The 22,910-nt window shown below is 46.0% G+C and overlaps 1 protein-coding gene across 1 annotated transcript; it reads right to left on the bottom strand.

Moving 5' to 3' along the window:
* Nucleotides 1-252: 252 nt before the first annotated feature.
* ankef1b (ankyrin repeat and EF-hand domain containing 1b) lies at nucleotides 253-21,054 on the bottom strand. The gene is made up of 11 exons (XM_036955269.2): nucleotides 20,689-21,054; nucleotides 18,882-19,017; nucleotides 15,131-15,330; nucleotides 14,688-14,837; nucleotides 8,344-8,467; nucleotides 7,212-7,531; nucleotides 6,449-6,963; nucleotides 5,253-5,479; nucleotides 2,696-2,850; nucleotides 1,786-1,920; nucleotides 253-582 (listed from the first exon to the last, which is right to left on the bottom strand). The coding sequence occupies exons 1-11, from the start codon at nucleotides 20,926-20,928 to the stop codon at nucleotides 427-429; spliced, it is 2,358 nt and encodes a 785-aa protein (XP_036811164.1). The 5' UTR covers nucleotides 20,929-21,054; the 3' UTR covers nucleotides 253-426.
* Nucleotides 21,055-22,910: the final 1,856 nt, after the last annotated feature.

Below are 22,910 nucleotides of genomic sequence, written 5' to 3'. Positions count from 1 at the left end.
AATGTCTGGAACAGAGCGAATGGAATGAAACCACGTGTTTGATGTATTTGATCCCATTCCACTGATTCCGCTCCAGTCATTACCACAAGCCCGTCCTCCCCCAATTAAGGTGCCACCGACCTCCTGTGATGTACTAAGAACTATGGTGTCTATCGTTATGTTACAATGCTACAATATGGCATATGTGACCTGTATTTCAGTAACAATATGATAGCATGCTGGCATTATAAAAACTGCTAGTTGAATCAAAACTGACTGGACATATGGTTTATTTTTGTCTCTTTCTGCATGCATCTGAAATGGCACCCTATTCCTCATATACTGCACTATGTTGACAAACACTATGTTTGTGCCCTATGGGCACTGGTCAAATGTAGTGCACTATATAATAGGAAAAGGGTGTCCATTTGGGACACCCTGTCTGTGTCAGTTGTTGAGGCCTCCCAGTTCCTGGGCCTTCTGCCTGATGTTCTGGTTGAAAGGCATCATGAAGTCCTCAAAGTCCACCTCGTAGGACAGACGGTCTCTCCTCTCCTCCTTCCTCTCAATCAGCTGGCTGCTGGTCAGCTGCTTACCCCACACCTGACAAGGGAGTGAGGAGGGAGAGAGAGAGAGCGAGAGAGAGAGAGAATTAGAGAAGGGGAGAAAGAGAGAAGGAAAGATTGGTAGAGAAATAGAGAGAAGAGATGTTAGAGTGAGAAAAAAAGAGAGAGGGGGGTGGGAGGGGCAGCAGAGTGAAACAAAGGGGGAGGACAGCAGAGTGAGACAAAGAGGGTGGGTTGGGAGAGGGGCAGCAGAGCGAGACAATGTTGGGGGAGAGGGGCAGCAGAGTGAGACAAAGAGGGTGGGGTGGGAGAGGGGCAGCAGAGCGAGACAACGTTGGCGGAGAGGGGCATCAGAGCGAGACAAAGGGGGGAGAGGGGCAGCAGAGCGAGACAAGGTTGGGAGGAGGGGCAGCAGAGAGAAACAAAGAGGGGGGGAGGGGCAGCAGAGAGAAACAAAGAGGGGGAGGGGCAGCAGAGAGAAACAAAGAGGGGGAGGGGCAGCAGAGACAAAGAGGGGGAGAGGGGCAGCAGAGACAAAGAGGGGGGAGAGGGGCAGCAGAGCGAAACACAGAGGGGGGAAAGGGGCAGCAGAGCGAGACAAAGAGGGGGGAGAGGGGCAGCAGAGTGAAACACAGAGTGGGGAGAGGGGCAGCAGAGCGAGACAAAGAGGGGGAGAGGGGCAGCAGAGCGAAACACAGAGGGGGGAGAGGGACAGCAGAGCGAGACAAAGAGGGGGGAATGGGGCAGCAGAGACAAAGAGGGGGGAGAGGTGCAGCAGAGACAAAGAGGGGGAGAGGGGCAGCAGAGACAAAGAGGGGGAGAGGGGCAGCAGAGACAAAGAGGGGGAGAGGGGCAGCAGAGACAAAGAGGGTGGAGAGGGGCAGCAGAGACAAAGAGGGGGGAGAGGGGCAGCAGAGACAAAGAGGGGGAGAGGGGCAGCAGAGCGAGACAAAGAGGGTGGAGAGGGGCAGCAGAGACAAAGAGGGGGGAGAGGGGCAGCAGAGCGAGACAAAGAGGGAGGGGAGGGACAGCAGAGCGAGACAAAGAGGGGGGAGGAGGGGCAGCAGAGCGAGACAAAGGGGAGGAGGGAGAAAGAAATTGACGTTATGTAATAGCCACCTAAGAGTGCCTCCATAGAAAAAACAAGTTGAGAACAAAACAACAGGCTAATCAAAGGATGAGGTCATTGGCTAGATCAGGTGCCTTCTGTCACGGAGGAAGCGGAGAAGTGAGAACCTACTGTTTTTGGCACAAAGCTGATGTCGAGGCGGTTGGTGGCTCCGCTGGTGATCTGGGTGTTGAGGAAGATGATGTTGTCCTTCAGAGAAACCTTCCTCACCGTCGTCTCAGAGGAGGTCGCAGACACAGAGTCAGACTGGATGGAGACGGATAGACGGAAACACACACACATGCACACAAACGTTACACAGGCAGATCCACCCATCAAATCAAACACTACACATAACACACATAGCAAATAACATACATATTGAAGCATATGTCATACATTTTAAAAAAACACACTGAGTTTACCATACATAAGGAACATCATCCTGATATTGAGTTGCACCCCCCCTTTCCTCAGAACAGCCTCAATTCATCGGGGGCATGGACTCAACAAGGTGTCTAAAGAGTTCCACAGGGATGCTGGTCCATGTTGTCTCCAATCTTTCCCCACAGTTGTGTCCAGTCGGCTGGATGTCCTTTGGGTGCTGGACCATTATTGATACACACAGGGAAACTGCCGAGCGTGAAATACTCAGCAGCGTTGCAGTTCTTGACACACTCAATCCGGTGCACCTGGCACCTACTACCATACCCCATTCGAAAGCACTGAAATATTTTGTCTTGCCCATTCACCCTCTGAATAGCACATATTAACACAATCCATGTCTCAAAAAATCTCGCTAGAACCTGTCTCCTCCCCTTCATCTAAACTGACTGAAGTGGATTTAACAAGTGACATCAATAAGGGATCATAGCTTTCACCTGGATTCACCTGGTCAGTCTATGTCATGGAGAGAGCAGGTGTTCCTAATGTTTTGTCCACTCAGTGTATATACAAGACACATAAAACTAGTCTGCACTATGTGTATGTTTGTAACCATGGTGAGGAAATAACATAACCCCACAACCAGGTAGTTATTTACCTTAGGAGCAGCTAGACTGGCTAGCTTGGCCACAGGTTTGCCTCCTCCCTTCCCCTTCCCCTCCTTGGACTTGGGGAGGCTGTCAAACTTAGCCTGGACCAGATCAGTTATCCTGATGTCTCCATATGCTCTGGCAATGTCCAGGCAATTCTGCTCTGAAATGAGACCCATAGCGTTTTAATTAGAACCCTATTCTGTACCTTCCCGAGTAACATAACAGTAGCTAAAGCAGTTACACATGCTCTAGATACACGGTGGTCTTACAGAGCTCAGTTGACAGAGTGATAAAAGCAATGATAAAAGCATTGGCTAAATGGCCTATATTATTATACTGAACAAAAATATGAATGTAACATGCAACCATTTCTAAGATTTTGCAAAGTTACAGTTCGTTCATCTAAGGAAAACAGTCAATTGAAATACATTCATTAGGCCCTAATCTATTGATTTCACATGACTGGGCAGGGGCACAGAGAGCCTGGCCCAGCCAATCAGACCGAGTTTTTCTCCAGAAAAGGGCCTTTTTACAGACAGAAATACTCCTCTGTTTCTTCAGCTGTCCGGGTGGCTGGTCTCAGACGATCCCGCGGATAAAGAAGCCGGATGTGGAGGTCCTTGGCTGGCGTGGTTACATGTGGTCTGAGGTTGTGAGGCTGGTTGGACGTACTGCCAAATTTTTTAAAACAATGTTGGAGGCGGCTTATGGTAGAGAAATTTACATTCCATTCACTGGCAACAGCTCTGGTGGACATTCCTGCAGTCAGCATGCCAATTGCACGCTCAGTCATTGTGTTGTGTGGAATTGTGTTGGGTGACAAAACTGCACATTTTAGAGGAGCCTTTCATTGTTCCCAGCACATTAACCTGTGTAATGATCATGCTGTTTAATTAGCTTATTGATATACCACACCTATCAGGTGGATGGATTATCTTGGAAAAATATATTCTGGTTAGAGCCATTTTACACTGTTCTGTGAAGGGAGTAGTACACAGTGTTGTATGAGATCTTCAGTTTCTTGGCAATTTCTCACATGGAATAGCCTTCATTTCTCAGAACAAGAATAGACTGATGAGTTTCAAGAAGAAAGTTATTTGTTTATGGCCATTTTGAGCCTGTAATCGAACCCACAAATGCTGATGCTCCAGATACTCACGTAGTCTAAAGAAGGCCAGTTTTATTGCTTCTTTAATCAGAACAACAGTTTTCAACTGTGCTAACATAATTGCAAAAGGGCCTTTTTGGCCTTTTAAAATGTTAAACTTGGATTAGCTAACACAGGAGTGATGGTTGCTGATAATGGGCCTCTGTATGCCTATGTAGATATTCCATTAAATATCAACCATTTCCAGCTACAATAGTCATTTACAACATTAACAATGTCTACACTGTATTTCTGATCAATTTGATGTTATTTTAAAAATGGACAAAAAAATGACTTTCCTTCAAAAACAAGGACATTTCTAAGAGACACCAAACTTTTGAACGGTAGTGTATATTAAAATCTAAACCAGTGATACACAAATACACATGGAGGTAATAATTGGAAATCAATGTGGACAAGAAATAGCATAGATAACATAACAGTAGTCCTCTACTCTGGACCTTTCATACATAACAGTAGTCCTCTATCCTGCACCTTTCATACATAACAGTAGTCCTCTATCCTGCACCTTTCATACATAACAGTAGTCCTCTATCCTGCACCTTTCATACATAACAGTAGTCCTCTACTCTGGACCTTTCATACATAACAGTAGTCCTCTATCCTGCACCTTTCATACATAACAGTAGTCCTCTACTCTGGACCTTTCATACATAACAGTAGTCCTCTATCCTGCACCTTTCAAACATAACAGTAGTCCTCTATCCTGCACCTTTCATACATAACAGTAGTCCTCTATCCTGCACCTTTCATACATAACAGTAGTCCTCTACTCTGGACCTTTCATACATAATAGTAGTCCTCTATCCTGCACCTTTCTCTCCACCTGTCCACAGTTGCTACAGGGATTTTGGGGATGATAGACCTGTTATCGTATCACATTTTAATTTCACGCGTGAGTGAGGAGCCAGAGACTGTGAGCTGGGCTGGAAGAGGTTGAGGGGGAGGTGGAAGGGGTGGAGAGGGATGGGGGGAGGAGGTGGGAGGGCTGGAGGGGAGTGGAGGAATACATCACATCAAGGGAAACAGGGCCGTCTGCTGGACTATTGATAACATGAACGTGCCACCCTTTTCCCGATACACTGAGTGGACAAAAAATTAGGAACACCTTTCTAATATTGAGGACATGGACTCTACAAGGTGTCGAAAGCGTTCCACAGGGATGCTGGCCCCATGTTGACTCTACAAGGTGTCGAAAGCGTTCCACAGGGATGCTGGCCCCATGTTGACTCTAATGCTTCCCACAGTTGTGTCAAATTGGCTGGATGTCCTTTGGGTGATGGACCATTCTTCATACAAACAGGAAACTGTTGAGCGTGAAAAAAACCCAGCAGCGTTTCAGTTCTTGACACACTCAAACCGGTGCAGAGTGTACAGAGTATGAATAGTAGTACCTTTCTTGTTCTCTGCCTGCACCTTGGCTCCGGCCTTGATGAGGTAGTCCACACAGCACGGTCTGCAGCTCTCGATGGCCCTCATGAGGGGCGTGGCTCCATTCATGGCCACGGCGTCCACCACTGACCCAGAATGCACCAGGAGGTCCACGATGTCCACCTGGCCTGCATGGGAGGCGTGGTGCAGCGGTGTCCAGCTGAACTGGTCGCACGCGGTCACGTCAGCACTGTAGCAGATCCATATACCTGATTAATGGCCATTAACCTGATCACTGACCGAAGATGCATCGGCAAGTATCGAATAAGATTCACTCAAAATAGGGATCAATAGACTTGATAAGTGAAACCCCCTTGTGGTCCAGAGCTGGCTCATTGACTAATGATCAAAAAAAACTAAACTGATCACTACTGAATAAACCAGCATCAGCACTGAGACCTGATCACTACTGAATAAACCAGCATCAGCAATGAGACCTGATCACTACTGAATAAACCAGCATCAGCACTGAGACCTGATCACTACTGAATAAACCAGCATCAGCACTGAGACCTGATCACTACTGAATAAACCAGCATCAGCACTGAGACCTGATCACTACTGAATAAACCAGCATCAGCACTGAGACCTGATCACTACTGAATAAACCAGCATCAGCACTGAGACCTGATCACTACTGAATAAACCAGCATCAGCAATGAGACCTGATCACTACTGAATAAACCAGCATCAGCACTGAGACCTGATCACTACTGAATAAACCAGCATCAGCACTGAGACCTGATCACTACTGAATAAACCAGCATCAGCACTGAGACCTGATCACTACTGATTAAACCAGCATCAGCACTGAGACCTGATCACTACTGAATAAACCAGCATCAGCACTGAGACCTGATCACTACTGAATAAACCAGCATCAGCACTGAGACCTGATCACTACTGAATAAACCAGCATCAGCACTGAGACCTGATCACTACTGAATAAACCAGCATCAGCACTGAAAATGAGGGCTGTATAATGCTCATTGTTCACCAGGATTGGGGTCAATTCCATGTTCAATTCAAATTGCAATTCCAATCATTTTTTCATGCTTTTCAATTAGGAATATTTGGAATTGGTATTTGGTTAACTTTCTAAATTGACTGGAATTTAAATGGAATTGACCACAACCGTGGTATAACGCTCAATGCTCACCCCAGGCTGATGAGGAACTTGGCCACCTCGTAGTTCCCGCTCCCGCAGGCCGTCATCAGGGGCGTCTTATAGTAGCAGTCCTTCACATCCACAGGGACCCCCTGACTGAAGGCCAGGCTCAGAGACTCCAGGTCCCCCGTCTTCACACAGTAGTTGATGTTGATATAGATTTTCTCCGGCTCGTCCACGTACCACGCTGAGTCGTCTTCGATGGGGTGGCCCGGCGGGTGGTCGCGGTCGAACCGCTTGGTGTCGGTGAACTGCTGGTAGCTCTCCACCATGAAGTTTGGCGGCCCGCCGTCCTCGCGCCGGAAGATGAGCTCCGGAGGGACAATGCAAATGGGCATGGGGAGGACGAACTTACCTTTCTTTTTCCCCTTCCCCCCTTTCCCAGCTTTCTTCTTCTTGGGCTCGTAGGAGGGAAGGGTAAAGGCTTTTTGGAGGTAGCGCACCCCTTTGAAGAAATCAGTCACGTTGATCAGTCCCTCGCGCTTCTTGTCGTGCTCCAGAATCACCTGGATAGAAATAATCACAACAATTCATTTTAATTCAAGTGTTTTTCTTCTGGCATCCATGAAGCTATAGATCAGGACATACTGCAGAATAAGAGCGCAATGTAAAACTGTACTGCTTTGCCCATGAGGGTTGTCCATTAAAGCCAAAAACAAGAACACAACCCAACGTCCCACAGATCAGATATCAAACACATACAGTTAAACATCAGCTCTATACATTCTAGAATGACAATCAGTTCTAGAATGACCTTCTGGAGGTTCTCGTCATCCACTGGCGCCCGGTGATCCTGCAACACCGCCACAAACGTCTCCCGGGTAACCGTCTCCATGGGACCCACAGCCTCCTCAGCGATCTCCATGGCGGTGCGAAGCGACGCCTCGTGCTCGCAGGACCAGTCGTGCAGCGTGAGCGCCCACAGCTCATTGGGATTGACGGCGCCCGGTTTGGAGAACTTCACCTCCAGACGCTCTGCCTTCTTCAGCTCCTTCATGGCTGGCTTCTGGTTGTTGTTCTTGGCAATCTGACTGGGGATGAAACCCTCGGTATTCTTCAGCTTGGCGTTGCAGCCTGGGGTTGACACAGGAGGCAATTTGAATTTTTAAATGTAATCTACAGGTAAGAGTTGGCTGGCTTTATCTACAGTATATATGGTGCTGGGATTAGAGTTGATTGACTTTAGCTACAGTATATATGGTGCTGGGATTAGAGTTGCTTGACTTTAGCTACAGTATATATGGTGCTGGGATTAGAGTTGCTTGACTTTAGCTACAGTATATATGGTGCTGGGATTAGAGTTGCTTGACTTTAGCTACAGTATATATGGTGCTGGGATTAGAGTTGCTTGACTTTAGCTACAGTATATATGGTGCTGGGATTAGAGTTGCTTGACTTTAGCTACAGTATATATGGTGCTGGGATTAGAGTTGCTTGACTTTAGCTACAGTATATATGGTGCTGGGATTAGAGTTGCTTGACTTTAGCTACAGTATATATGGTGCTGGGATTAGAGTTGCTTGACTTTAGCTACAGTATATATGGTGCTGGGATTAGAGTTGCTTGACTTTAGCTACAGTATATATGGTGCTGGGTTAGAGTTGCTTGACTTTAGCTACAGTATATATGGTGCTGGGTTAGAGACTTTCTAATCTTCTGTGGATGAAAGAGAGGTCAACACCCGTGGTCCTAGAGAGGTACAGGGTGTGCAGGCTTTTTGTTCCGTCACTAAAACCCATCCCATCACTAAAACATCAGATTCGGCCAATCAATGTCTTCATGAGCAGTTGACTGATTTATTGAATTTCAGTGTGCTAGCAGTGCTGGGCTGGAACCAAAGCCTGCACAACCCGTGGGCTCTCTGCCCAGTCAGTCAGGTTCCCCACCTCTCTGAGCCAGGAACCTGCAGCACTCAGTGAAGCCTCCAGCTGCAGCCAAGTGCAAGGGGGTGTTTCCGTCCATGGCAGTCACACTCAAGTCTGCAGAGTAAGCAGACAGCACCACTATCACCTGGAAGGGAAAAGAGAATTAGACCTAATCTATCAATTTGATTCCATTTATTTTTAGGGTTGCAAAGCTAGCAGTAATTTACCAAAGTTACGGTAATTTTGGTAATTAACAGGTAATCTATGGCAATGTGCGGTAACATTGGTAATGTACACTTGAATAACTTAAAAATATATATATTCCTATATAGTATTAATTTTTGTGTACAGTACCAGTCAAAAGTTTGGACACACCTAATCATTCAAGTTTTTAAAAATAATTTTTACTATTTTCTACATTGTAGAATAATAGTAAATACATTAAAAACTATTAAATAACACATATAGAATCATGTAGTAACCAAAAAAGTGTTTTAAAAAAATCACAATATTTTAGCACCCCCACACCATCACACCTCCTCCTCCATGCTTCACGGTGGGAACCACACATGCCGAGATCATCCGTTCACCTGCTCTGCGTCTCACAAAGACAAGGCGGTTGGAACCAACAATCTCAAATTTGGACTCATCAGACCAGAGAACAGATTTCCACCTGTTTAATGTCCATTGCTCATGTTTCTTGGCCCAAGCAAGTCTCTTCTTATTATTGGTGTCCTTTAGTAGTGGTTTCTTTGCAGAAATTCGACCATGAATTTATTTACTGTATATATTTATTTATTTTGCTCCTTTGCACCCCAGTATTTCTACTTTGCACATTCATCTACTGCAAATCTACCATTCTTGTTCTTCTAATTGCTATATTTTATTTACTTCGCCACCATGGCCTTTTTATTGCCTTTATCTCCCTTATCTCACCTCATTTGCTCACATTGTATATAGACTTGTTTTTGTACTGTATTATTGACTGTATGTTTGTTTTACTGCATGTGTAACTCTGTGTTGTTGTATGTGTCAAACTGCTTTGCTTTATCTTGGCCAGGTCACAATTGTAAATGAGAACTTGTTCTCAACTTGCCTACCTGTTTAAACAAAGGTCAAATAAAAAAAATACAAAAATGAAGGCCTGATTCACGCAGTCTCCTCTGAACAGTTGATGTTGAGATGTGTCTGTTTCATTAACTCTGTGAAGCATTTATTTGGGATGCAATTTGAGGTGCAGGTAACTCCAATGAACTTATCCTCTGCAGCAGAGGTAACTCTGGGTCTTCCTGTCCTGTGGTGGTCCTCATGAGGGCCAGGTAACTCTAATGAACTTATCCTCTGCAGCAGAGGTAACTCTGGGTCTTCCTGTCCTGTGGTGGTCCTCATGAGAGCCAGGTAACTCTAATGAACGTATCCTCTGCAGCAGAGGTAACTCTGGGTCTTCCTGTCCCGTGGTGGTCTTCATAAGAGCCAGGTAACTCTAATGAACTTATCCTCTGCAGCAGAGGTAACTCTGGGTCTCCCTTTCCTGTGGTGGTCCTCGTGAGAGCCAGTTAACTCTAATGAACTTATCCTCTGCAACAGAGGTAACTCTGGGTCTTCCTGTCCTGTGGTGGTCCTCATGAGAGCCAGGTAACTCTAATGAACTTATCCTCTACAGCAGAGATAACTCTGGGTCTTCCTGTCCTGTGGTGGTCCTCATGAGAGCCAGTTAACTCTAATGAACTTATCCTCTGCAACAGAGGTAACTCTGGGTCTTCCTGTCCTGTGGTGGTCCTCGTGAGAGCCAGTTAACTCTAATGAACTTATCCTCTGCAACAGAGGTAACTCTGGGTCTTCCTGTCCTGTGGTGGTCCTCATGAGAGCCAGGTAACTCTAATGAACTTATCCTCTGCAGCAGAGGTAACTCTGGGTCTTCCTGTCCTGTGGTGGTCCTCATGAGAGCCAGGTAACTCTAATGAACTTATCCTCTACAGCAGAGATAACTCTGGGTCTTCCTGTCCTGTGGTGGTCCTCATGAGAGCCAGTTTCTTCACAGCACTTTATGTTTTTTTCGACTGCACTGGAAGAACCTTTCAAGTTCTTGAAATGTTCCAGATTGACTGACCATGTCTTAAAGTAATGATGGATTGTCATTTCTCTTTGCTTATTTGAGCTGTTCTTGCCATAATATGGACTTGGTCTTTTACCAAATAGGGCTATCTTCTGTATACCAGCCCTACCTTGTCACAACACAAATGATTGGCTCAAACGCATTACAAAGGAAAGAAATCCCACAAATTAACTTTTAACAAGGCACACCTGTTAATTGAACCGTCTTCCAGGTGACTACCTCATGAAGCTGGTTGAGAGAATGCCAAGAACGTGCAAAGCTGTCATCAAGGCAAAGGGTGGCTATTTGAAGAATCTCAAATATATTTTGATTTGTTGAACACTTTTTTGTGTTATTTAATAGGTTTGATGTCTTCACTATTATTCTACAATGTAGAAAATAGTAAAAATCAAGAAAAACCCTTGAATAAGTAGGTGTGTCCAAACTTTTGACTGGTACTGTATATGTGTCCATACAGTACATGAGTTTCTAGTGGATGGATAGACCATATGGTTCAAGAGAAGATAGCCTAGTTAATAAAAAAAAACAGCTAATCAACAATGGAATCATTTTTAATTAACTTTACAACTCTTCCAACTATTGACGTTTTTCACAACTGCCACCAGTTTGCTCTCCAAAAACTTGAAAGTTACCAAAATTCTGGTAGTTTACTGGTAAAACTAGAAAGTTTCCAGTAATATACAGTGCCTTGCGAAAGTATTCGGCCCCCTTGAACTTTGCGACCTTTTGCCACATTTCAGGCTTCAAACATAAAGATATAAAACTGTATTTTTTTGTGAAGAATCAACAACAAGTGGAACGACATTTATTGGATATTTCAAACTTTTTTAACAAATCAAAAACTGAAAAATTGGGCGTGCAAAATTATTCAGCCCCCTTAAGTTAATACTTTGTAGCGCCACCTTTTGCTGCGATTACAGCTGTAAGTCGCTTGGGGTATGTCTCTATCAGTTTTGCACATCGAGAGACTGACATTTTTTCCCATTCCTCCTTGCAAAACAGCTCGAGCTCAGTGAGGTTGGATGGAGAGCATTTGTGAACAGCAGTTTTCAGTTCTTTCCACAGATTCTCGATTGGATTCAGTTCTGGACTTTGACTTGGCCATTCTAACACCTGGATATGTTTATTTTTGAACCATTCCATTGTAGATTTTGCTTTATGTTTTGGATCATTGTCTTGTTGGAAGACAAATCTCCGTCCCAGTCTCAGGTCTTTCGCAGACTCCATCAGGTTTTCTTCCAGAATTGTCCTGTATTTGGCTCCATCCATCTTCCCATCAATTTTAACCATCTTCCCTGTCCCTGCTGAAGAAAAGCAGGCCCAAACCATGATGCTGCCACCACCATGTTTGACAGTGGGGATGGTGTGTTCAGCTGTGTTGCTTTTACGCCAAACATAACGTTTTGCATTGTTGCCAAAATGTTCAATTTTGGTTTCATCTGACCAGAGCACCTTCTTCCACATGTTTGGTGTGTCTCCCAGGTGGCTTGTGGCAAACTTTAAACAACACTTTTTATGGATATCTTTAAGAAATGGCTTTCTTCTTGCCACTCTTCCATAAAGGCCAGATTTGTGCAATATACAACTGATTGTTTTCCTATGGACAAAGTCTCCCACCTCAGCTGTAGATCTCTGCAGTTCATCCAGAGTGATCATGGGCCTCTTGGCTGCATTTCTGATCAGTCTTCTCCTTGTATGAGCTGAACGTTTAGAGGGATGGCCAGGTCTTGGTAGATTTGCAGTGGTTTGATACTCCTTCCATTTCAATATTATCGCTTGCACAGTGCTCCTTGGGATGTTTAAAGCTTGGGAAATCTTTTTGTATCCAAATCTGGCTTTAAACTTCTTCACAACAGTATCTCGGACCTGCCTGGTGTGTTCCTTGTTCTTCATGATGCTCTCTGCGCTTTTAACAAACCTCTTAGACTATCACAGTGCAGGTGCATTTATACAGAGACTTGATTACACACAGGTGGATTGTATTTATCATCATTAGTCATTTAGGTCAACATTGGATCATTCAGAGATCATCACTGAACTTCTGGAGAGAGTTTGCTGCACTGAAAGTAAAGGGGCTGAATCATTTTGCACGCCCAATTTTTCAGTTTTTTGATTTGTTAAAAAAGTTTGAAATATCCAATAAATGTCGTTCCACTTCATGATTGTGTCCCACTTGTTGTTGATTCTTCACAAAAAAATACAGTTTTATATCTTTATGTTTGAAGCCTGAAATGTGGCAAAAGGTCGCAAAGTTCAAGGGGGCCGAATACTTTCGCAAGGCACTGTACCCTCCCTTTGCAAACCTATTCATTTTTATTTCAGTGTCATACACCAATTGGTGCCTAGCCCACATGGGCTTATGAGACACTATTTCTGTAAGCCTGTGTGCACAAAATGCAAAACAAAATAACGTTTGACAAATTAAATGCATAATTAATCATCATGGCAAGTATAGGGTCTGTCTAACGCTACAGGGTCCGTCTATCGCCACCCTGTCACATTATACAAACAATACATTTATCGTTTATTTATTATTTATTTCCCCCTTTGAAAATAAATGGGCCATTATGAAATACAGCCTTTCTGAAACATGATTCCAGCCTGTGTTCGTCATGTAGCCAGAACACTTCACATAACAGTTTAGTGCAGTGCTTTCGGAAACTATTCAGACCCCTTTTTCCTACATTTTGTTACCTTTACAGCCTTGTTCTAAAATTGATTAAATAAACACATTTCCTCATCAATCTACAAATAATAACCTATAAATGACAAAGTGAAAACAGGTTTAGAAAGTTTTGCAAATGTATTTAAAATAAAAAACAGAAATGCCCTTCTTTACATAAATATTCAGACAATTTGAGACTTGAAATTGAGCTCAGGTTAATCCTGTTTCCATTGATCATCCTTGAGATGATTCTACAACTTGATTGGAATCCACCTGTGGTAAATGTAATTGGACATGATTTTGAAAGGCACACACCTGTCTATATAAGGTCTCACAGTTGATGGTGCATGTCAGAGCAAAAACCAACACATGAGGTTGAAGGAATTCCAGTAGAGCTCCGAGACAGGTTTGTGTCGAGGTACAGATCTGGGGAAGGGTACCAAAAAACGTCTGCAGCATTGAAGGTCCCCAAGAACACAGTGGCCTCCATAATTCTTAAATGGAAGACGTTTGGAACCACCAAGACTCTTCCGAGAGCTGGCCACCCGGCCAAACTGAGAAATCAGGGGAGAAGGACCTTGGTCAGAACCCGATGGTCACTCTGACAGAGCTTCAGAGTTCCTCTGTGGAGATGGGAGAACCTTCCAGAAGGACAACCATCTCTGCTGCACTCTACCAATCAGGCCTTTATGGTAGAGTGTTCAGACTCCTCAGTGACAGCAAATGACAGCCCCGCTTGGAGTTTGCCAAAAGGCACGTAAAATAACTCTCAGACCATGAGAAACACGATTCTCTGGTCTGATGAAACCAAGATTGAACTCTTTGGCCTGAATGCCAAGCGTCATGTCTGGAGGAAACTTGGCACCAGACCTACGGTGAAGCATGGTGGTGGCAGAATCATGCTGTGGGGATGTTTTTCAGCGGCAGGGACTGGGAGACTAGTCAGCATCGAGGGAAAGATGAACGGAGCAAAGTACAGAGAGATCCTTGATGAAAACCTGCTCAGGACCTCAGACTGGGGCGAAGGTTCACCTTCCAACAGGACAATGACCCTAAGCACACAGCCAAGACAACGCAGGAGTAGCTTCGGGACAAGTCTCTGAAGGTCCTTGAGTGGCCCAGCCAGAGCCTAGACTTGAATCCAATCTAACATCTCTGGAGAGACCTGGAAATAGCTGTGCAGGGACACTCCCCATCCAACCTGACAGGGCTTGAGAGGATCTACAGAGAAAAATTGGAGAAACTCCCCAAATACAGGTGTGCTAAGCTTGTAGCGTCATACCCAAGAAGAGTCAAGGCTGTAATCGCTGCCAAAGGTGCGTCAACAGAGTAGAGTAAATGTGGTATTTCAGTTTTTTTATTTGATTAAATTTGCAACAAATTCCCAAAACATTTTTTGCTTGGTCATTATGGGGTATTGTGTGTAGATTGATGAGGGGGGAAAAAACTATGTCATCCATTTTAGAATAAGGCTCTAACGTAACAAGGGGTCTGAATACTTTCGGAATGCACCGTATGTTGAAGAACCTGGTTTTAAACCTGATTACTAAGGTATCCTTTTGTTAACCAGCACCTCTGTAGTACCTCAAAGAAGCCCCCCTCTGCAGCGAGGTGGGCAGTGTGTATCCTCTTCTTGTCCACAGCGTTGGGGTTTCCCCCTTTCTGGAGGATGGCCCTGACCAGGTCTACCGCTCCCGCCCTGGCTGCCTCCATCAGAGCCGAACGACCAGACGCCTGGAGGGGGGAGAGGAGAGCCAACAACAGGCTAATGTTAATGACAAAGTGAAGGAGACGAAGGCAATGAAGGGCGGAGTATTAGGAAGAGAGCGGAGATCTCGGTTGTCACTATTTTATAATCATTACAAGAAAGGATTGAAGTAAAGTACAAAAAGAACACTCTTAATTTTATCAAGACCAAACGCCTCATTTACAGAGTATTCGGCACATGTGACAAATAACATGTGATTTGATGTCTGATGATGTCATAGCCAATTGCGTCCTGTCCAGCGCGGTTGTCTTGTGATTACCTCGTTGGTGGCGTTGGGGTCAGCCCCTCTTTCCAGGATGCTGATGCACATGTTCTCACAGTCGTGGGCGCGCTCGCAGGCCAGCAGAAAGACGGGCGTCCCGGCTGTGGACACGTTGTTGACGTTGGCCTTGCTGTTGAGCGCCACCTGCAGGCAGCGCATGTGACGCTTGGTGGGAGAGATGCAGTAGAACAGTGTGCCTGGAGAGAAACGTCTTGTCTGTTAGGGTTAAGATGTTAGGGTTAGGGGGGGTTAAGGTTAGGTGGGTTAGGTGGGTTGGGGGTTAGGGTTAGGGGGGGTTAGGGGTAGGTAGGTTAGGGGGGTTAGGGTTAGGTGGGTTAGGGTTGGGGGTTAGTGGTTAGGGTTAGGGGGGTTAGGGTTAGGTGGGTTAGGGTTAGGAGGTTAGGGTTGGGGGGGTTAGGGGAGGTTAGGGTTAGGTGGGTTAGGGTTGGGGGTTAGTGGTTAGGGTTAGGGGGGGTTAGGGTTAGGTTAGGGTTGGGGGTTAGGGTCAGGTGGGTTAGGGTTAAGGGGGGTTAGGGTTAGGTGAGGTTAGGGTTGGGGTTGGGGGTTAGGGTCAAGTGGGTTGGGGTTAGGGGGGGTTAGGTGGGTTAGGGTTAGGGTTGGGGGGGTTAGGGTCAGGTGGGTTAGGGTTAGGGTTAGGGGGGGTTAGGATTAGGTGAGGTTAGGGTTAGGGTTGGGGGTTAGGGTTAGGGTTAGGGGGGGTTAGGGTTAGGGTTGGGGGTTAGGGTTAGGGGGGGTTAGGGTTAGGGTTTGGGGTTAGGGTTAGGGGGGGTTAGGGTTAGAGTTGGGGGTTAGGGTTAGGTGAGGTTAGGGTTACGGTTGGGGGTTAGGGTTAGGTGAGGTTAGGGTTAGGGTTGGGGGTTAGGGTCAGGTGGGTTGGGGTTAGGGGGGGTCAGGTGGGTTAGGGTTAGGGGGGGGTTAGGATTAGGTGAGGTTAGGGTTAGGTTTAGGAGAAAATTGCCCTTCAAGAGGACCAAATACACGGGTGCCTGTTCTCTAATTCTATTGCTCCTAAGGATACATAATTGTTCTACGGGAAATTAGGAGGTATTCCCCAAGAGCAGGGGTTATGGTTCATACCGGAAGGAAAGCAAATTAAATTAACCTTTTCCTCCATGAGGATAAACCCCCAGGCAATGCATCGACCCCTGCTCCCTAATTCCCAGGCTCTTCAGGATGCCTCTTTATGGAGCCCGAGTTCAAGTTTAAGAATCCGGTTTAGGGTTAGGCTGGTTAATCTCTATCAGGCCTGAAGGGATTCCTTATGTCCACGTTTTGAGCCCAAGGGGTTAGGTTTAAGGTTAGGGTTAGTTTAAAAGGCTTGGGTTCGAATTCAAGTCAGAATCTAGGTCAAGGTTCAGGATTAGGGATTAGAGTTTGAGGTGGGGTTAAGCTCAGGATTATGTTCAGGGTCAGGATTAGATCTGAGGTTATTGTCAGGGCTGAGGTTAAATTCAGGATCGGGGTTAAGGTTAGAGCTAGGGTGGGGATTGCTGCGGTTAAGGGTGAGGTTAAGGTCAGGGTTAGGGTCAGGGTTATAGTCAAAATTAGGTTTTAGGATTAGGTTTAGGTTTATAGGGTTAAGGTTAGGGTTTGAGTTAGGGTTTAGGATTACGGTTAGGAAAAAATTGCCCTGGGATTAGGGCTTGTTAAAGTGGGGTTAAAATTAGGATTATATTTAGGGTCAGGATTAGATCTGAGGTTATTGTCAGGGCTGAGGTTAAATTTAGGATCGGGGTTAAGGTTAGAGCTAGGGTGGGGATTGCTACGGTTAAGGGTGAGGTTGAGGTCAGAGTTAGGGTTAGGGTTATAGTCAGAATTAAAATTAGGTTTTAAGCTTAGGTTTAGGCTTATAGTTAGGGTGAGCCAAGGGGTTAGGTTTGGGGTCCTAATTAGACCTACATTTGAGGCTGGGGTTGGAATTAGGTTCGGTATTGGGCTATAATAGGGTTAGGGTTAGGGGGGTTTAGGGTTAGGGTTGGGGGTTAGGGTAAGGGGGGGTTAGGGTTGGGGGTTAGGGTTAGGGTTGGGGGTTAGCGTTAGGGTTGGGGGTTAGGGTTAGGTGAGGTTAGGGTTAGGGGGGTTAGGGTTAGGATTGGGGGTTAGGGTTAGGGGGGGTTAGGGTTAGGTGAGGTTAGGGTTAGGTGAGGTTAGGGTTAGGTTAGGGTTAGGGTTGGGGGTTAGGGTTAGGTGAGGTTAGGGTTGGGGGTTAGGGTTAGGGTTAGGTGAGGTTAGGGTTAGGGTTGTAGTCAGAATTAGGTTTTAGGATTAGGTGTAGGTTTATAGGGTTAAGGTTAGGGTTAGAGTTAGGGTTTAGGATTAGGGTTAGGAAAAAATTGCCCTGGGATTAGGGCTTGTTAAAGTGGGGTTAAAATTAGGATTATATTTAGGGTCAGGATTAGATCTGAGGTTATTGTCAGGGCTGAGGTTAAATTTAGGATCGGGGTTAAGGTTAGAGCTAGGGTGGGGACTGCTACGGTTAAGGATGAGGTTAAGGTCAGAGTTAGGGTTAGGGTTATAGTCAGAATTAAAATTAGGTTTTAAGCTTAGGTTTAGGCTTATAGTTAGGGTGAGCCAAGGGGTTAGGCTTGGGGTCCTAATTAGACCTACATTTGAGGCTGGGGTTGGAATTAGGTTCGGTATTGGGCTATAATAGGGTTAGGGTTAGGGTTAGGGGGGGTTAGGGTTGGGGGTTAGGGTTAGGGGGGGTTAGGGTTAGGGTTGGGGGTTAGGGTTAGGTGAGGTTAGGGTTAGGGTTGGGGGTTAGGGTTAGGGGGGGTTAGGGTTAGGATTGGGGGTTAGGGTTAGGGGGGGTTAGGGTTGGGGTTGGGGGTTAGGGTTAGGTGAGGTTAGGGTTAGGTTAGGGTTAGGGTTGGGGGTTAGGGTTAGGGTTAGGGTTAGGGTTAGGTGAGGTTAGGGTTAGGGGGGGTTAGGGTTAGGTGAGGTTAGGGTTGGGTTAGGGGTTAGGGTTTAGGGTTAGGTGAGGTTAGGGTTAGGGGGGTTAGGTGAGGTTAGGGTTAGGGTTAGGGGGGGTTAGGGTTAGGTGAGGTTAGGTTAGGGTTAGGGTTAGGGTTAGGGTTATAGGGGGGGTTAGAACAGATACAAAACTCCTCTACAGTTGGTGTTGTTCAGAGCCATGTATTTAGAGAGATGGGACATTGAAGTTTCCTCATTATCATGCATTTACATGATGATATGGCAGCCATGTTAGCTGTCCATTAACATAACATGAGGAATATTTAAACAACGCCATGCCACTGAATGTCTAGAATTAGAACGATATGAAAGTTGGCCCAACCCTCTAAGTATATGGCTCTGGTGATGTTTGGCCCATCATTTTCAACATCCCTTAGCCTGCTCCCACATCTGTTTGTTCTGGCTTGACCACGGGAGTCACTGTCACAGACAAAGACCACGGGAGTCACTGTCACAGACAACGACCACGGGAGTCACTGTCACAGGCAACAACTACAGGAGGCACTGTCACAGACAACGACCGCAGGAGTCACTGTCACAGACAACGACCACAGGAGTCACTGTCACAGACAACGACCGCAGGAGTCACTGTCACAGACAACGACCGCAGGAGTCACTGTCACAGACAACGACCGCAGGAGTCACTGTCACAGACAACGACCACGGGAGTCACTGTCACAGACAACGACCACGGGAGTCGGAAAGACAGTGCAAACAGATCTGGGAGCAGGGTAGAGAACCTCTCCCTACCTACCTTTTCCCTCGGTGTCGACCACGTCCATGTTGGCGTGATTCTTGGCCAGCAGGGCGACCATGTTGTCATGGCCCAGCTGAGCTGCCAGGATGACGGGCGTACGCCCCTTCTTGTCCTGGATGTTAGGGTGTGCACCCTGGGAGGAAACGGTGGGGAAGATCAATAGAGATAAAGGTTTTATCAAATACATTTGTGAAAAAGTGCTTAACAGTAAAACCTGGTCTAAACCGCCCAAAGAACAAGCAGGAAATATGACGATGGATACTGTAACGGTTCAGGGAATGAGCTAGAGCAGGGCTTGAACCAGAGACTGTATGACTGCACGCCCACCTGCGGCACAAAGGTCCAGACCTCTTGGTCGATGTTGTACTGTAATCACAAATAGGGGAACTACACTGGTATCAGGATTTAAAAGGACAACAAACCCAGTTTTGGATGAAGGCGATGGTTTTGATAACGCTAAATGATGATTGGTAGACTGGACACCGGGCCTGATAACGCTAAATGATGATTGGTAGACTGGACACCGGGCCTGATAACGCTAAATGATGATTGGTAGACTGGACACCGGGCCTGATAACGCTAAATGATGATTGGTAGACTGGACACCGAGCCTGATAACGCTAAATGATGATTGGTAGATTGGACACCGGGCCTGATAACGCTAAATGATGATTGGTAGACTGGACACCGGGCCTGATAACGCTAAATGATGATTGGTAGACTGGACGCCGGGCCTGATAACGCTAAATGATGATTGGTAGATTGGACACCGGGCCTGATAACGCTAAATGATGATTGGTAGATTGGATACCGGGCCTGATAACGCTAAATGATGATTGGTAGATTGGACACCGGGCCTGATAACGCTAAATGATGATTGGTAGACTGGACACCGGGCCTGATAACGCTAAATGATGATTGGTAGATTGGACACCGGGCCTGATAACGCTAAATGATGATTGGTAGACTGGACACTGGGCCTGATAACGCTAAATGATGATTGGTAGACTGGACACCGGGCCTGATAACGCTAAATGATGATTGGTAGACTGGACACCGAGCCTGATAACGCTAAATGATGATTGGTAGATTGGACACCGGGCCTGATAACGCTAAATGATGATTGGTAGACTGGACACCGGGCCTGATAACGCTAAATGATGATTGGTAGACTGGACGCCGGGCCTGATAACGCTAAATGATGATTGGTAGATTGGACACCGGGCCTGATAACGCTAAATGATGATTGGTAGATTGGATACCGGGCCTGATAACGCTAAATGATGATTGGTAGATTGGACACCGGGCCTGATAACGCTAAATGATGATTGGTAGACTGGACACCGGGCCTGATAACGCTAAATGATGATTGGTAGATTGGACACCGGGCCTGATAACGCTAAATGATGATTGGTAGACTGGACACCGGGCCTGATAACGCTAAATGATGATTGGTAGATTGGACACCGGGCCTGATAACGCTAAATGATGATTGGTAGATTGGACACCGGGCCTGATAACGCTAAATGATGATTGGTAGATTGGACACCGGGCCTGATAACGCTAAATGATGATTGGTAGATTGGACACCGGGCCTGATAACGCTAAATGATGATTGGTAGATTGGACACCGGGCCTGATAACGCTAAATGATGATTGGTAGATTGGACACCGGGTCTGATAACGCTAAATGATGATTGGTAGACTGGACACCGGGCCTGATAACGCTAAATGATGATTGGTAGATTGGACACCGGGCCTGATAACGCTAAATGATGATTGGTAGATTGGACACCGGGCCTACCTGTGAGAGTAGGAAGCGCACCATGTCGGTGTCGTTGGCCACGGAGGCCAGGTGCATGGCGGCGTTTCCCTCGCTGGGCTCTGTCAGGTTGATGAGGTTGGGCACGCCCAGGCGCACCATCTTCTCTATCGCGGGCGTGTCTCCCTCGCGTACGCACTGCAGCAGACGGTACACCTGCAGCACCTCCAGACGATCCTCGGCCACTGCGCTGTGCACGTTCACACCTCCACTCTGGGTCATGGTTGCAGCCTGGGGAGGGAGAGGAGATGGAGAGATGATGGGCAGGGGAGAGAAGAAGAGAGTGAATGTAGATACGAGAGAGTAGGGGAGAGAGGAGAGGAGAGAAGAAGAGAGTGAGTGTAGCTACAAGAGAGGAGGGGAGAGAGGAGAGGAGAGGAGAGAGTGAGTGTAGATACTAGAGAGGAGGGGAGAGAGGTAGAGGAGAAGATAGTGGGTGTAGATACGAGAGAGGAGGGGAGAGAGGAGAGGAGAGGAGGGGTGTATATAGGGTGAGTAGGGGAGGAGGTATTGGCAAGGGTTACATTTGATTTTTCTCAAATTGTATTTTCTACCAATAACGCTTACTGTATTTATCTAGCCGATTCCACGCCGGGAAAATAGCCAGAAAATATTTTGGGAATCTCAGACTGTTCTGCCAATTCTCACATTGAAACTTCTTTGGGAGGAAGGATGTTTGAAATGCTTTTTACATTTCTACCACCAGCTATTTCAGTGAAAATCATATGTGGACATTTTAGGCTGTTTATAGACTTTCACATGCCTTATGTAAGGCCTCTTAATAGACCTTCACATGCCTCCTGTAAGGCCTCTTTATAGACCTTCACATGCCTCCTGTAAGGCCTCTTTATAGACCTTCACAAGCCTTCTGTAAGGCCTCTTAATAGACCTTCACAAGACTCTTGTAAGGCCTCTTAATAGACCTTCACATGCCTCCTGTAAGGCCTCTTTATAGACCTTCAAATAACTCCTGTAAGGCCACTTTATAGACCTTCACATGCCTCCTGTAAGGCCTCTTTATAGACCTTCACAAGCCTTCTGTAAGGCCTCTTAATAGACCTTCACAAGACTCTTGTAAGGCCTCTTAATAGACCTTCACATGCCTCCTGTAAGGCCTCTTTATAGACCTTCAAATAACTCCTGTAAGGCCACTTTATAGACCTTCACATGCCTCCTGTAAGGCCTCTTTATAGACCTTCACATGCCTCCTGTAAGGCCTCTTTATAGACCTTCGCATACCTCCTGTAAGGCCTCTTTATAGATCTTCACATGCCTCCTCTAAGGCCTCTTTATAGACCTTCAAATGCCTCCTGTAAGGCCTCATGCACCAATTCATGTTGTTACTCCTGTGACCAGAGAAAGTGAAATATTTCTTGATATTAAAAAAAAGACAAGATTGCGTTGTTATATTAGTGTCTTATCAGAACACTTTGCTATACTCATTCAGTGCAGCCGCAGTGCTGGTTGTAGCCTGAGTGGAAGTAGAGAGAACGCACATTTTATGGCTCATGAAAGTGTTGACAGTCTGAATAGAAACTTAAACATGAACTTACTCATAAAAACAGCAGCTCTGTGCTGTATTCCTTGAGTCTCTCTGAAGTCTTGGTTCTAACATTGTTCGAGGCTTCTTATTACTGTCTATGGCTTGAGGAAACTGTACAGCCGTGGTGATCTGAGCTATCTGATTGGCCTGCGGTAGGCCTATATGGTGCACTTGATTTGCTCTCTGGGCCTGCCAGGGAGGCAGAGTTCTACCTTCAGACAAAGGAAATTGTTCAAAAAGGAAACACTTTGCCTTCCCGGCGCTAGGGCTGCTGAATCAAGTGCACCTACCACCAACAGCACAAAACCCCCGCAAAAATATGTACGCAAGGCTTTATCATTGTTTTTTTAAACAGAAATGTTTGGTGATCGACCAGGAATTCCTTGGAGATCAACCAGTCGATCGCCCGGGTTGATGACCACCGCTCTACAAGTACATCACATTTCCAGAGTGGGCTCTCTGCTCATTTTTAAGTGATGACGCATTTAATGAGCACCTCCAACACAGTGAATGGGAAAACAGATTAAAAAAGAACTCCCTCTGTTGGTGAGTTACTGAATGTGCAATTGTAAAGGACTGCTGTGATTGGTTAATTAATGACCTATAACATCAATAATGTCATATCTTCAAAAGTACCTGGTAGCCCACTCTGGAAATGTGA

Source organism: Oncorhynchus mykiss, chromosome 19 (assembly GCF_057628025.1).
Source record: "Oncorhynchus mykiss isolate SJ-2025 chromosome 19, ASM5762802v1, whole genome shotgun sequence".
Taxonomy (NCBI): Eukaryota; Metazoa; Chordata; class Actinopteri; order Salmoniformes; family Salmonidae; genus Oncorhynchus; species Oncorhynchus mykiss.
This window is presented reverse-complemented; position numbering and strand designations above follow the sequence as displayed.